General features: G+C 51.4%; 1 protein-coding gene across 3 annotated transcripts in view; it reads right to left on the bottom strand.

Moving 5' to 3' along the window:
• MCM9 (minichromosome maintenance 9 homologous recombination repair factor) overlaps nt 1-14,724 on the bottom strand; it is a 137,253-nt gene that overhangs the window by 79,301 nt on the left and 43,228 nt on the right. For all 3 annotated transcript variants that reach the window (XM_088480980.1, XM_088480978.1, XM_088480979.1), the window contains exons 7-8: nt 12,760-12,885; nt 5,823-5,942 (exon numbers count right to left, since the gene is read on the bottom strand). In XM_088480980.1, coding sequence (XP_088337106.1) covers nt 5,823-5,942; nt 12,760-12,885 — 246 coding nt within the window. The remainder of the gene's footprint in view (nt 1-5,822; nt 5,943-12,759; nt 12,886-14,724) is intronic.

Raw genomic sequence — 14,724 nt, forward strand, 5'->3', positions numbered from 1 at the left:
CATAATTTTGGTGAACACCCTTGGAGCCATGAAAAGTCCAAAGGGCAGAGACTGAAATTGGAAGTGATGCTGGCGTACAACAAACCTCAGATACCGCTGGTGTGAAGGGGCTATAAGAAGATGGAGGTAGGGCGTCCTGGATGTCCAGGGAGACCATATACCGTATATACTCGAGTATAAGCCGAGTTTTTCAGCACAAAAAATGTACTGAAAAAGTACCCCCTCGGCTTATACTCGAGTCAAGTGTAGCGCTGACTGGACGGAGTTCGGTCAGCGCTACACACTGCCAAACGCACAGCCGCCGGAGCCAGCAGCTGCGCGTTTGGTGTAATCAGCAGCTGCTGAGAGTCTGTCAGACATCTTCTGGCTCCCGCAGTGGGTGATGGAAGACACGTCGTCATGACGGGGGCACTACCAGGGGGCGATGACTACAGGGGGCACTACCAAGGGGCATTATCAGGGGGCGATTACTACAGGGGGCACTAAAAGGGGGGATTACCACTGGGGGAACTACAAGGGGGGGGGGGATTACTACAGGGGGCACTACCAGGGGGGGATTACTACAGGGGGCACTAAAAGGGGGGATTACTACAGGGGGCACTAAAAGGGGGGATTACCACTGGGGGAACTACCAGGGGAGGATTACAACAGGGGGCACTACCAGTGGGGGATCACTACAGGGGGCACTACCAGTGGGGGATCACTACAGGGGGCACTACCAGTGGGGGATTACTACTGGGGGCACTACCAGTGGGGGATTACTACTGGGGGCACTACCAGGGGGGGGGATTACTACTGGAGGCACTGAAAGGGGGGATTACCACTGGGGGCACTACCAGGAGGGATTACTACTGGGGGCACAACCAGGGGGAATTACTACTGGGGGCACAACCAGCTGCTGCCATTTCCCACACTAGGCTTATACTCGAGTCAGTAAGTTTTCCCAGTTTTTTTGGGTAAAAGTAGGTACCTCGGCTTATATGCGGGTCGATTTATACTCGAGTATATACGGTAATCCCCCAGTTCCATTGCCAGAAAGCAAAGTTTCCATCCTGAATTTGGGCACTCTGAGGAACTTGTTCAGCGACTTCAGATTGAGGATAGTTGGTTTTCTGAACCAGAAACAGTAGAGTAGTAACCCGTCCTGCGTTGAGAAAGCGGAACGGGAACAATGACCCCTGCCTTCAGCAAGGACTCTATGGCTCCCTGAATCTGCAAGGCCTTGGTCTTTTCCTGAGAAGGACTCGTGCAGAAGAACTGGTGAGGGGTGGGGGGGGGGGGGTCGGTGTCTGTGATGAAAGGAAAGGGCGTACCCCTTAGAGACCACTTCTCATACCCAAGCATCCGTGGTGGTATTGCACCAGCACTGGGCACATTGAAGAAGTCGACTTCCCACTCTGGGATCCCCCAGGGGGAGGCCCCGTACCATGAGGCTTAAGGATTATCCTCAGGTTTGGAAGCAGAGAGTCTAGCGCTCCAGGCTTGTTTTTTCGGGTTAGGGGTGGCCTTGGTTGCCGACTGCCTCTGGAAGGACTGACCCTTGGACTTCCCCACAGTACGAAAGGACCGAAAGGCAGAGGTCCTAGCCTTAGAAGGCGCAGCCGCCGATGACAGAAAAGGCAACTTAGACTTAGCCAGGATAACTACAATTTTGTCCAAGTCTGGGCCAAACAAAAGCTCCCCATTAAAGGGTAAGGCCTCCAGGCCTTTCTTGGAACCCACATCCGCTCTCCAAGAACGTAGCCATAAAGACCGGCAAGCAGACACCGCTGCAGCCGACACTCTGGAAGTCAGAAGACTGGCATCCAAAGACGCTTCTCCAATATAGGAAGCGGCATCACTCATCTGAGCCACTAAAGCTCTCTGAATCTCCGGAGCTTCCTCAGGGAAAGTATCTTCCAGTACATTAGCATATCTCTCAATGGCTTTAGCCACCCAAGAGATGGCCATGGATGGACGGGCCACCGCCACTGAGAGAGAAAAAATTGATTTTAAACAAGTCTCCACTTTCCTGTCTGTGGGATCCTTTAGGGATGAAATGGAAGGCATAGGCAAGGTAGCACTCTTGATTAAGCGAGTAACATGAGAATCCACCGCAGACGGAGTTTCACACTTCTTGCAATGACTTGCAGGAAACTAATAACTAGACGCTAACGTTTTTTGCGGCTGGAACCTTTTACTAGGTGACTGTCAGGCCTCCGCCATATGATCAATCAGCTGGTCAGATAGAGGAAAATCAGCCAAAGTCACTTTTGCCTGTTTGAAATGTGGATATTTGGATTTAGGGGCCGGTGCGTTATCCTCTATATCAAGAATGGACCGCATCGCCCTCACCAATGCCGGCACATTAATGGAAGATTTAGTTTCCACCTCCCGGACAGGGGAATCAGAGTAATAGTCCTCAGGCAATTCCCCATCATCCGAGGACGCATTAGAGTCTGATAGTTGTGCGGACTGGGACGACATAACAGGGCGTTTAGACCCCTTCTGAGGCTTGTCACTCCGTAGCATAGTTTGGAAGGCTGTAGATGAAGCCGCCAAACTCTGGACAGAACTAGAGAACACATCCACCCATGGTGGTTGACCCGCCTGAGGGAGACCCTGAAAGGGAATGACGGACTGCCGTGTCACTGAAGGAGACTGAATATACATAGGCAACTCCGTATATGGACTAAAAGCCTGAGGTCCAGGGGGAGACTGCAATAAACGCAGTACACCCTGAGAAGGGGGGGGTGGCTGGTTGGCATAACCCCATATGGGGGAGAGCCGCCGGGACCGCCAGACGGTCCGCGATGGAGGCCAGCACCTGAGAAAACACAGGCCAAGGAGGTTCCTGTCCCGAATTTGGGGGGTTAGTGGGACCAGATAACTGATGGCACCTCACACACAGCCCATCCTGTGATAAATCCTCCTCATTTACCCCTGCAACACAGCATCTGCAGGAGAACAGAGCGGAGCGCTCAACTTCCTCGTCAGACATGATAAAATATCTATATACAGATATATATCAACACTATAGGGAAGCTCAGTGGTTTACTCCTGGCACACCCACAAGCATGCAGCACACAGGTTCACAGATATGGCACAGTGTAGCACACAACCGTATGTGACTGACCTCACAAATATATGAATTTATATATGCGAGATCAAATAAAAGCCCTTCCCACACACACCTGCCAGGGCCATAGGAGAAGGAAAAGGATAGGTATAGACTGACAGTATTTAGAAAGCAGCATAGACAGTCAACACTAGCAAAAGTCACATACAATGCAGAAAGTAATAATTACTGCACCTTGTCACTACAATCAACCTGCCCAGATTCAGTGTCTGGGAAGGCTATAGTGCTGTGTACTCTGTCCTACCAGGGGAGAGGTACACAGGGAGACCGGTCCGCACGCTGCCTGAGAGGTCTGCGCTGCCACTGTGAGAAGATCATAAATCTTTAGCAGTAACACTAGCGCACTAAGGTGCTGATCGGGTGAGCTACAAATCACATAGGTTTGTCCCCCTCTGTATATATATTTTCCAACAAGGAAAGAAATACTAATAGCATTCCCAATAGATTGAGCTCAATCCTTCTGTGGTGACTTAACTGTCCAAGTATAACAAAATGCATAAAATAATAATAAATGATACAATTAGTGTTGTCAATGTAGACAAGGTATGCAAAAATCTATTGAAATATGAAATAGTATACAATAATTGAAACGACAGATACAATAACTGTGTCAACCTGTGGGAGGTGAGCTGATTCACTCAGAATTCTGTTGTATGTTTCTCTGGATCTACATACATGTGCTGATAACTAGTATGGGCATAGATAAAATTAGTAAACCAGTGGCATCTAGTTCTTGGTGGTAGGATAAAGTTAAATGTTCCATTCGTCTGTAAACTATTGAGTCCAATAGATGCACTCAAAGTAATGTTGCACTTGTGTAAAAGTCTGGATTGCGGCGTCCCGCAGTGTCCAGTGACAGTGTGTAGGTGGGTATCCTGATGTGGAATGGCGTTTCTGGGTCTTCTTTACAGATTGTGAGTGAATCAGCTCACCTCCCACAGGTTGACGCAGTTATTGTGTCTGTCGTTTCAATTATTGTATACTATTTCATATTTCAATAGATTTTTGCATACCTTGTCTACATTGACAACACTAATTGTATCATTTATTATTATTTTATGCATTTTGTTATACTTGGATAGTAAAATATCTTGAAAATAACCACGCACAGCTTCAGGTTTATGTGGTATAACAACAGTTAACAGTCACCATAGAAGGGTTGATATCAATCTATTGGGAATACCATTAGAATTTCTTTCACTGGGAGAAGATGGCCGCTGGAGACCTCAGAGGAGGAGTGGCCGAAGGAATGCATCTCAGCGACGCCAGACCCGAGCGGAAAGGCGCGCTGAGCTGAGGGGAGAAGCCGCTGGACAGGGGAGGCTGCCTCCCCTGGATAGCAATTAACCTGCCGCCGTTATCCCTGGTGGTCTAGTGAACCCGCGGGGTATGCCTCCATGGAGGGGGAGCCCGCCGCCACAGCTAGCGCCTCCGGTCTGTCCCCTGAGACTGAAGACTGCATGCACTCGCGGGTCACCGAAAGCGGCTACCCACGACTTACCTGATCCCCGTGGACCGGCAGCAGCCTAGGGATACCTCCAGAGTCCGGCTAGTACAGACTCTGGGGTCCCGCTGCAATCCCCAGATCTGTACTGAGTCACTGTCCCGGCGGGGTGCAGGAGCGGCAGCTTGTACGTCCAATGGACAGTCCGACGCTGCCAACGAAACTGAGTTGCCCTCAGGCTGTGGGTGGGGAATAGGGGGAAGGACATGAGCATCCTTGGATTGAAAAGCTCCACCTACACCCCATTGTCTCCCATGTGGAGCTCTATGGACCCTGAAGAAGAAAGCTGTAATTATAAAGACGATCTTTCTCCATGGAGGGCTGTATACTACATAGAATAGGAGTCCATTTTACATATGGTTTTGCAGGAACATCTGCTTGTAGCATAGATAAGGTATTGCATGGCACTAAGGGCCTGATTCAGAGCTGAACGCTCTGACCAGAGCGCTCGCTCTGAATCAGGGCCCTCCTCCATGAAAATGGAGCGGCCTCCTGGCCGCTCGTATAGCTGTGGGTGACCACCCACAGCTATAGCGAGCGTCCATGATGATGGTCGCGATGGTCTTGACCATCTGACTTGCGACGGAGACCCTGCGGTAGGGTCTCCCTGCTGCAAGCCCAGGAGTGATTTTGGCCCTATCAGAGCCAAAATCACTCCCACTGACATCACTAGTGATGTCAGTGGGGCCGGCTTCAGACGGTAGGCGTTCCCACGGGAACGCCTCCGTCTGGCAGGCACGCCCACCAAAGGGGGCGTGCTGTCAATCAACATTGACAGCACGCCCCCCCTGGTGCGAGACCCGGAGCGATGGAAAGCCCGTCGCTCCCCGGGTTTCGCGCATGCGCAGTGGGGAACATCGACCAGCTTGCGAGCGTACTGCCGCTCGCGAGCGGGTCTGAATGACCCCCTAAGGCTTTAACAGGCCATGGGAATGTTCACCACCAGTTACTGTACACTACCGTTATTTTTATTTTCCAGGTAATTCCCAACCCTGTTTGACTGAACTGATTTTGCCACTTCTTGCATTCCCTATGGGACAGCAAGCTCTCCAGAAACCATCCCCTATATACACTGTGAAACATAAGTGCTAAACTCACCCAAGACAAGCTGTAACCAAATATCATTTATTTTAAGAATTCACACCATAACTATAATGAAAAGGACTGACTTATCCAAGATTAATGACAGCTAGCACTAACCTGCACTAGTAGATCCAATGCCTGCAGTCAAAACTGATCTTGGCGTGATCTTCACTGCATATTTCAAAAACTGAGATTTTCCGGTACCAGGGTCTCCAACAAGCAGAAGATGGGACTCCCCTAAAATAGAAACACAAACAAATGGCTTTCAACTATTTCTTCTTGTATATAATGCTGCATGGAAATGGTTTAAACCTCACAATTTATATAACTTCCTGCAAGTATTACAGAAGGGAAAACAATCCCTAGTGCAATAAAATACTTTAAGTTGACTGTATCAACTCTAAACTGCTTATGTCAGCACATGCATAATGCCACGTATCCACTACATGACATTACTGAGCGATTGCACGATTACGGCATCGTAATCATGCAATCGCTCAGCAATTGGGCAGAAATCGGGCATATTAACGTCAAAAAATATGAGATATGGTAAGAACTTACCCTTGTTATCTCTATTTCTACGAAGTCCATAGGGTTCCACAGGATACCTTGGGGTATAGGTGTGACGTCAGTCGCAGGGCACCAAAGAGTTAAGCTTTCAGCCTCCCAGGATGCACTAGGTCCCCCTCCTATACCCCGCCCCCGGGCCAAGGCACCTCAGTTAGTTACCAAGCCATAGGCCGGAGGAGGAGAAGGAAGAGAGAGAACAAAGATCTGGACACATACAAGAATCACATTCTCACCAGAGGGAGACGGAAAACCGGTGACCAGAGCAAAGCCCATCTGCAGCACAGGTGCGACAGGGCGGGAGTCCTGTGGAACCCTATGGACTTCGTAGAAATAGAGATAACAAGGGTAAGTTCTTACCATATCTCATATTTTCTACTTCAGGGTCCATAGGGTATCCACAGGATACCTTGGGGATGTCCCAAAGCAGTATCCTTTAAGGGTGGGGACGCTCCTGTGCAGAAAGGAGAATCCGCCGCCCGAAGGAAGCATCCTGAGAGGCGAAGGTGTCAAACCTGTAATACCTCACGAAGGTATGGACAGAAGACCACGTAGCAGCCTTGCAGATCTGAACTGCCGAGGCACCACGTCGAGCTGCCCACGAAGGACCCACAGACCTAGTGGAATGAGCCTTCAGAGAAGGAGGGACCGGTAGGCCTTCATGAAGATAAGCTTCAGAAATAGCCATACGGATCCAGGCTGCCAAAGTTTGCTTTGAAGCAGGCCAACCCTTTTTACGGAAGCCAAAGAGGACAAACAAAGCGTCCGACTTCCTAAACGAAGAAGTGCGGTCAACATAAGTCCTTAAGGCCCGCACAACATCCAAAGAGGCCTCACCCACGGAAAGACCCGGTGAGTTAAAGGCCGGAACAACTATTTCCTCGTTAATATGAAACTGGGAAATAACTTTGGGAAGAAACTCGGGCCGAGTGCGGAGCACTGCCCTGTTCCCATAAAAAACCAAGAAAGGGGGTCTACAAGAAAGAGCCCCTAACTCAGAAACACGTCTGGCCGAAGCAATGGCCAGAAGGAAAACAGTCTTAGCTGTTAGCCATTTAAGATCCACTGAGCCCAGTGGTTCAAACGGCGGTCCTTGGAGAGCCCTCAGGACCACAGCCAAATCCCAAGGCGCCACAGGTGGAACAAAGGGCGGCTGAATGCGGAGAACACCCTGCATAAAGGTGCGCACATCCGGGATTGTAGCAATCCTACGGTGAAACCAGACAGATAGGGCCGAAACCTGTACCTTCAAAGAAGCAAGGCGAAGCCCATGATCTAGTCCCGCTTGCAGGAAGGCGAGAATCCGAGACAGACGAAACTCCCGCGGTGCATAACCTCTCGGTCGACACCACTGGAAGAACGTATGCCACACGCGATGGTATATCCTCGCGGAAGACGGTTTCCGAGCTCGTAACATGGTACGCACCACAGAGCTGGAAAACCCCCGGGACCTCAGCATGGCCGTCTCAACAGCCACGCCGTCAAAGACAGCCGAGTCAGGTCCGGGTGAAGGCAAGGACCCTGAGACAGAAGGTCCGGTCGTAGCGGCAACCGCAGAGGAATGTCCACGGACAGACCCTGAAGGTCTGAGAACCAGTGCCGTCTGGGCCACGCGGGAGCTATCAACAGGAGCGTCCCTCCTTCCTGTTTGAATTTCCGGATTACCCGTGGAAGAAGGGAGACCGGAGGGAACAGGTATGCGAACCGGAACGTCCACCGGACGGACAGAGCATCCACCAGAGACGCCCCTTCGTCTCTTGTGCGAGACCCGTACACCGGCAACTTGTTGTTGTGCCGGGACGCCATGAGGTCGATTTCTGGAAGACCCCACCTGTCCACCAGTAGTTGAAAAACGTCCGGGTGCAGGGACCATTCCCCCGGATGAACGTCCTGGCGACTTAGAAAGTCCGCCTCCCAATTGAGCACTCCCGGGATGAAGACCGCTGATATGGCCGGAAGATTGCGCTCCGCCCAAACCAGGATCCGAGAGACCTCTACGAGAGCCGCCCGACTGCGAGTTCCTCCTTGCCTGTTTATGTAGGCCACGGTGGTAGCGTTGTCCGACTGGACCTGCACCGGGCGACCCTGGAGAAACCGCTGTGCCTGCTGGAGAGCATTGAAGACCGCACGGAGTTCCAAGATATTTATTGGAAGCTCCGCTTCTGTCGGCGTCCACCTGCCCTGGAACAAGTGTGGACCCGAAACTGCTCCCCAGCCCCGAAGACTGGCGTCCGTTGTCAACAGGACCCAATTTGGAACCCAGAACGGACGTCCCTTGTTGAGGTGGGTCGTCTGTAACCACCACGTAAGGGACAGGCGAACCTCCTGGGTGAGCACAATCGTCTGGGACTTCAGAGACTGAGTCAGCCCATTCCACTTGGACAGGATCAGGTGCTGCAGAGGTCTGGAGTGAAACTGGGCGTATTCCACCATGTCGAACACCGACACCATGGAGCCCAGTAACCTCATCGCCGAGTGTAAGGACACCCGGCGGCTGTGCAGACAACTGCGCACCCTTGACTGTAAAGCAGAGATCTTGTCCTCCGTCACGAAGATCCTTTGCTGTCCCGAGTCCAATAAGGCTCCAAGATGCAGAATCCTCCGAGACGGGATTAGAGTGGACTTCTGCCAGTTGATTAGCCAGCCGTGCCGTTGCAGCAGTGCAATGGTCAGGTCCAAGTGGCGTAACAGGAGCTCTGGAGATCCTGCCACCAATAACAGGTCGTCCAAATACGGCAACATGCGGACTCCCTGCAGCCGCAGAGAAGCCGCCATGACCGCCATCACCTTGGTGAAAACACGTGGTGCTGTTGCCAGGCCAAAAGGTAACGCCCGAAACTGGAAGTGGTCGCTGCTGATTGCAAACCTGAGGAACTGTTAATGGCGCCAAAGAATAGGGACATGCAGGTAAGCGTCCTGTATGTCCAATGACACCAAGTAGTCCCCAGGTTCCAGCGCCAGAATGATGGACCGTAGGGTCTCCATCCGAAACTTCGGGACCCGCAAAGACTTGTTGAGTGCTTTGAGGTTGAGAATCGGACGATATGACCCATTGGGTTTCTGTACCAAAAATAGATTTGAATAGAAACCCTGGCCCCTCTGGGAGAATGGAACCGCCACTATAACTCCAGCCTGGAGCATAGTGTGCAATACCTTCCGCAGCTCCGTAGCCTTGTTCCGGTCTGATGGGAGACCCGTGGTGAAGAAGCGAGCCGGGGGTCTGTGCCGGAAGGAGAGGGCGTATCCGTGGGAAACCACCTCCAGAACCCAAGTGTCTGTCGTAGTGGTCGACCAACACTGGGCGAACTGTAGCAGGCGGCCTCCCACCCTGGGATCCCCCAAAGGGAGGCCCGGACCGTCAGGCCGCAGGCTTGCCATCTGGCTTGGGGGCCGGACGTCTGGTACTCCATGCCTGCTTCCGGGGCTTGACCGATTTCTTAGGGCCAGCCTGTCGAGGAAACGACTGTGGTTTGGGCCTGCCCTGGGCCCTAGATGACCGAAAGGACGATGGTCCCGAACCAGAAGGAGCAGCGGCCGACGGGAGACAGGCAGATTTGGCTGCCGCCAGCGTGGCCACAATCTTATCCAGATCCGGACCGAAGAGAACTTCTCCGGTAAACGGCAACGCTTCCAGACCTTTCTTGGAATCTGCGTCCGCCTTCCAGGATCGCAGCCACAAGGTGCGACGAGCAGCTACCGCTGCTGAAGAAATTCTAGACACCAGAGTACTAATGTCTAGAGCCGCCTCGTTGATGTAGGTGGCCGAATCACGGAGATTGCCAATCAACTCCGCCTGATCGGCCGGACAGTCGGATTCAAAAGAAGCCTCTAATGAATCCGCCCAGCGCTCCATCGCTCTGGCAACCCAGCAAATGGCCATAGCCGGCCGTGCTGCCCCCCCTGCAAGGGAATAAGCGGACTTCAGGCAGATTTCTACCTTGCGGTCCGTAGCATCCTTAAGGGAGGACATGGATGGCATCGGCAATGTGGCACTACGGACAAGACGGGTCACGTGAGAATCCACCTGTGGAGGGGATTCCCACTTCGCAAAATAATTATCCGCGAACGGATAAGCCACCGCCAGGCGTCTCTGCGGCTGGTATCTTTTGCCAGGTTGTTTCCACGCCTCCTCTAAATGGTCCACCAACTGACCCGAAAGAGGAAAGACTGTGGCATCGCCCTTTACATCTTTGAAAAAGGCATACTTAGATTTAGCCGCTGGGGGAACTTCGTCCTCAATCACCAAGGCTGTGCGGACCGCCCGAATAAGTCCAGGAATATATACTTTGGACTTAGCATCAGCGTCCTTAGTATGGAGAGGTTCCTGATCGTAAGGATCTAGAATCTCCCCATCATCAGACGTCCCTTCGTCATCCTCATAAGGAGCGGACAGAGACGCCACCGGCCTTTTATGAGACCGCATCACAGACTCCCCTTGCAACACATCCGACAAGTGCTGTACAGAACTCGTCAGGGAGTTAACCCACGCTGGCTCCTGAGAACCCGGGAGCGGGGAAATAGGGAGACTGTGGGGTACCACCAATTGTCGTGGGAACCCCTGCATGGGTGACGACACCACAGACTGCTGGGACAAACCCATCGGAGTAAACGCGGGCTGCGGAGCTAACTGGCCCACTAAAGCTGTTAACGCCTGAGCGAAACAAGCCCAGGGCGGCTCCTGTACCGGTGCTGTAACCGTAATAGGCCGCGCCATGGACAAACACTGCCGGCAAAGGCCCTCCGCGCTACCCTCCCCCTCCGCTAACGGTACTTTGCACGTGGTACACTGTAGCCGGAGGGGAAAATCACTTTCAGACATGATGGCACCACGTATGTGACCTCTCTCACCAATTAAGTATTAAATAGGCGAGAGACCACCCTGCAGCACCGCACCGCAAGGGCTTTAGCAGAAAGAACAGGGACAGTAATAAAGCTGACAGTTTAGAGAAGAAAAGATTACAGGCAGCAGCGCTAGCACAGTCACATACAATGCAGAAAAATAACAATTCCTGCACTAACAGCGCTGATCACTCAACTACACAGACACAGGGCCTGGTAGGACACAGCGCTGCATACACAGACCTGACCACAGCGGAGGAGAGGTATGCGGGGGGACCCAGACCACTTTCCGTCCAGCGCTTCCAGCAGCGTTCACCATGCGTTCTGGAGAAGATGGCCGCCGAGGAGCAGAGAGGAGGCTGGCCTGGGGGAGGAGCGCTGCCACAGGACCAGTCGGCAGCATGCAGAGAGGGCTGTGTGCAGCGGGGGAGGCGCCGGCTGTGAGACAGGGAAGGCGCGCTCCCCTGGCATGCATTTAACCCCTGGGACGCCGCAGCGCTACCGCTCTGCTGCGGTCCGCTGTCCCAGGGGGTAGTGGAAGCGCAGGTTGGTCGCCTGGCTCCACGCTGCAGCCAGTCCCCAGGGAGCCCCCTGCCTGGGGACTTAGGACCATGTGATCAGCGGGGACCCACCGCGGGACCCCGCTGCTTACCTCTGTCCCCCTTGAATCCGGCCATGGTCCGGAGCATCTGGGGTCACCGCTAGCTGTGACCCCAGACGCCCACCAGCATCCCCGGATCAGTACCGGCGTTCTGGTACCGGCGGGGTGTAGGGAAGACAGCATGGACGTCAGGACTGACTGTCCATGCTGTTCATCCAGATGTGCAGCCACAGCTGCATGAAGAATAAGCTTCAGGGGCTCTTCTAGCCCCCACTCCAACAGGTGCACCCGACTCCGGCCGGGCACCAAACTAAACTGAGGTGCCTTGGCCCGGGGGCGGGGTATAGGAGGGGGACCTAGTGCATCCTGGGAGGCTGAAAGCTTAACTCTTTGGTGCCCTGCGACTGACGTCACACCTATACCCCAAGGTATCCTGTGGATACCCTATGGACCCTGAAGTAGAAACGACCAGCGATGAGCGTGCCCTCTGGACTTTTTTGACATCTATCATTGCCCGAATATGCTGGTCAACCTGACGATAACGTCAGGTTGAGCATGTACGGAGATGATTGATGTGCCTACACTGAACGACTGAATGTTCAGTGTAGGCACATCACACACTGTGAAACGACTGCACGATTACAGGGTCGTTTCACAGTTGGCAAGTGGATGTGCCCCTTAAGAGTATAAAGAAATAAATAAGCTACAATGACCTTAAAAAGACAGGAGATATTTTGAACCTTTCTAATGAAACCAATTTCATATTATGGATGTGTTTGTTTAACTATAAATTACATACATTTAATTTCATGCAACCAAGTTAGAGAATAAGGGGTATATTTACTAAAGTGTGGGTTTTTAGAAGTGGAGTTGTTGCCGATAGAAACGAATCGGATTATAGCTACTATATTATCTCCTAGAAGGTGCTAGATAAATGAAAAGTAGAATATGATTGGATTTGTTGCCTATAGCAACCATTTCTAAAAACCTGCACTTTAGTCAATATACCCCTAATACAGCATAAGCGTGCATTTTACAAATACATACCTCTCACTCTGGTTCCAACAGAATCAATTCTCTGTACTCCTCCAGCCAATACCATGGCTACTGCCAGCTTCACGACAAACATGCCAAATACCTGTGGGCATAGGCTGGCTAGGATCTCATTACGACCTGTTAATAAAATTAAGAGTTACGGGATAACACACCTTTGTCTCTTTTTCTTCGAGGTCCATAGGGTCCACAGAAATTACCATGGGCTATGTGGTTGGAGTGATCCAGGCACTAAACAGTTAAACAAGCTCTCAGGTCCCAGAATGCACTGGGTCCTCCGCCATATATACCCTGCCCCTGGCTACAGGTAGTTTGTTATAAAGCCCAAAGCAGGAGAAGGAAAAATATGAGAAGGACAATTGTACTTTAGAACCACTCTAAGAAAAGGGAATCACAAAAAATACAAAAAAGAAAAAAGGTTACCCAAGTGATTTTCAACTCGAAGCACACTAAACAAGATTTTAAAATTGCTAGGGCACACTAACGGCTATGCGGTGTGCGTGACCAATGAAAAAAAAACAAAAAACAAACATTGGCTCCCACATAAAAATATACACACATATTGGCCTCCACAGGAATAAAACACACTACTGTACAAGTGCGTTGAGCTGACAACCGCTCGCGGCACACTAGTGTGCCATGGCACAGTGGTTGCAAAACGCTGGATTACCCAATAACACCAGGTGCATTAGGGAGGGTGTCCTGTGGACCTCGAAGAAAAAGCATTAACAAAAAAGGTATGTTATACCATAATTCTTAATTTCTTCGGGGTCCCTAAGGTCCACAGAAATTACCTTCCAGTCGGAAGGTACTACGGCAGGTACGGAAGGTTTGTTAGCTGGCCAGCCTCGCTTATGACAGCCATGCAACACAAAAAGAGAATCTGACTTCCTAATGGAATTGGTGCGATCCATGTAGATTCGTACAACATCCAGAGAAGCTTCACCTACCGAGAGACCTAAAGACTGGAAGGCTGGGACCACAATTTCTTAATTTACATGAAAACGGGACACAACCTTAGGAAGGTAACCTGCCGTAGTACGAAGAGCAGCTCTATCCTGATGAAAAATCAAAAAAGGAGAGCGAAAACAAAGGGCTGCCAAATCAGAGACCCTATGAGCAGAGGCGATAACAAAAAGATAAACGGTCTTTGCTGTCAACCAGTTTAGGTTTACTGATTTCAGGGGTTCGAATGGGGAAGCCTGTAGAGCCCTGAAAACCAATGGCAAATCCCATGTAGCTATCGGAGGGACAAAAAGGAGACCAAACCCTCAGAACACCCTGAAATGTCCTAACATCAGGCAACGGGGCGATCCTTCGCTGAAACCAAGTGCAAGTGCAGATGCCTGAACCCTCATGGTGACCAGACGGAGAGACCCCGGTCTAATCCAGCCTGAAGAAAAGAAAGCACTCGAGAGACCCTTAACATTTCAGGATCATATTTTATATGTTCACACCACTGAAAATACGAGTGCCAAATTCTGTAATAACTGCGGGCAGAGCAAGGTGTAAGCATTATCTGAATTACAGAAGTGGAAAAACCTTTGGCTCTAAATATGGAAGTTTCAAGAGCTACGCCGTCAAAGACAGATGAGGAAGGTCCAGATACAGGCAGGACCCTGTATTAACTGGTCCGGCCTTAGAGGAAGAGGCCACGGAGTGTCTACGGAGAGACTCTGGAGGTCGGATAACCAATGGCGTCTGGGCCAAGCAGGGATTATCAGTATTACTGTCCCGCCCTCCTGCTTGAACTTCCTGATGACCCTTGGAAGAAGGGAAAACAGAGGAAACAGATACGCCAGTCTTAAGTCCTACTTCACTGCTAGAGAGTCTACAAACTCGGCTGCAGGATCCCTGGTTCTGTACCCGTACCTAGGGACCCTGTGGCTGTGGCCTGAGGCCATAAGATCTACCTCTGGGAGACCCCATCTGTCCACTAGGCTCTGAAATACCAGTGGA

This window comes from Taudactylus pleione, unplaced genomic scaffold, assembly GCF_031769625.1.
Source record: "Taudactylus pleione unplaced genomic scaffold, aTauple2 ptg000259l, whole genome shotgun sequence".
NCBI classification, from domain to species: domain Eukaryota; kingdom Metazoa; phylum Chordata; class Amphibia; order Anura; family Myobatrachidae; genus Taudactylus; species Taudactylus pleione.